This window comes from Elephantulus edwardii, unplaced genomic scaffold, assembly GCF_000299155.1.
Source record: "Elephantulus edwardii isolate Elephantulus edwardi_28Jun2011 unplaced genomic scaffold, EleEdw1.0 scaffold00052, whole genome shotgun sequence".
NCBI lineage: Eukaryota > Metazoa > Chordata > Mammalia > Macroscelidea > Macroscelididae > Elephantulus > Elephantulus edwardii.
Window position 1 is genome coordinate 1,347,158 of NW_006399802.1, and position 1,490 is coordinate 1,348,647.

At 37.1% G+C, this 1,490-nt stretch overlaps 1 protein-coding gene across 1 annotated transcript in view; it reads left to right on the forward strand.

Moving 5' to 3' along the window:
* The window catches only part of MELK (maternal embryonic leucine zipper kinase), an 89,947-nt gene that overhangs the window by 26,330 nt on the left and 62,127 nt on the right, over nt 1–1,490 (forward strand). Inside the window, exon 8 of the mRNA XM_006886955.1 lies at nt 1,049–1,147. Coding sequence (XP_006887017.1) covers nt 1,049–1,147 — 99 coding nt within the window. The remainder of the gene's footprint in view (nt 1–1,048; nt 1,148–1,490) is intronic.

Sequence of the window (1,490 nt, forward strand, 5' to 3'; positions counted from 1 at the left end):
GAAAACTACTGATTTAGTTTAACCTCTGAGGATGAAAGATAGGAGGGCTGAAGTCTAGGTATCTACCAGTGGGCAAACCTTCTGCCTGTAAATGAGCCTTTGGAGCCTCTCCCGTTGCTATGTCATGTTGTGAGGATAAAATGAGATTGATACAAAAGCCTTTAAAATATAAATATCTTATTTGTTGCCGTTAAGTGCTTTCAGGTCAACTACAATTTGTAGTGACCCTGTGAACAGAGAATGGAAACGTCTTCCTATCCTGCACCACCCTCACATTCTCAATTCCATTGTTGCAGTCACTGTGTCAGTCCACCTCATTGAGAGTCTTCCTCTCTTTCACAACCCTCCACTTTTCCAATTATCTTTGTTAGTGGACATTTTGAAATTATTTTTAGGGATTCAAAATATCTTCCAGTTTTTCCATTATTAAGCCATCTCCACCTTTTATTCATAACTTACCTCTGGCTCACCCACCTTGATTGTGGGGCCAGACCACCAAATCTCCATAATGAGATTGAAAATGCCTTACCCTTTCCTGTAGACTCCAAAAAACCCCTTAATCTTCATTGATTAATTTTTCTCTCCTCACATTTGAAAATTACAAATGGAAAAGAAAGGTGTCTTTTCAACTTGTTCTATGTGATTGTAAGCTCATTGGAGGTAGAGATTGCGTATTCAGTATGAATGCCCTGCTTTGTGGCTGCTTGAATATTAAATTGGTGAATATTTCCTGTGAATAGGTTTTCCAGCAAAAGACTATTACATCATACAATAGATTGACTGAACTTCATGAATAATGTCCATACCAATGAAGTTCATGTTTGTTAAACGTTTATCTTCTAAGCCTATGTTAGTCGCTATAGTTTTTCTTGCCTCTGTTGCCTTTTTAAAGAATTTATTTCAAGGCCATTTTAAGGTCTTCGACAGCGTTTTTTGTGGTGATAAAGTTTACATCTGTTTTGATGAATTTTGAGGTCTCGGGAGGAAAGATGTTTTTATGTTCTTTATTTAAGCATTTATCTCTTGGTTACTTCTCAATGGCCACTAGGTGGACCCAAAGAAACGAATTTCTGTGGAAAATCTGTTGAACCATCCCTGGATCATGCAAGATTACAACTATCCTGTTGAGTGGCAAAGCAAGAATCCTGTAAGTAAAATGAAATCTAGTAAAAAAATTTTTAAACTGTGAGATTTAGGTGGTTTCAAGTGTTGTGGTTGAAACTTAAAGCCTAATTCCATGTTTGCATGCTACTTTTTTTTTTTTTTTAGTTTTAATGAACATTTACAGAGATTTTGGGTTTTCATTCATTCATTGTTGCACTATTTTCTCTACTCTCCTCCTCAGTTCGTTTTCCCCCCACCCTTGAATGTCTGTTTTAATTGTCTAATTGCCATAGTGTTTGTCAAAGCCAGTTCTGATTAATCTCCTTTGTCGGTGTGTCCTTTGCCATTCCCTATCACTCCTCCCTGAGAGAGACTTCACCCTGATT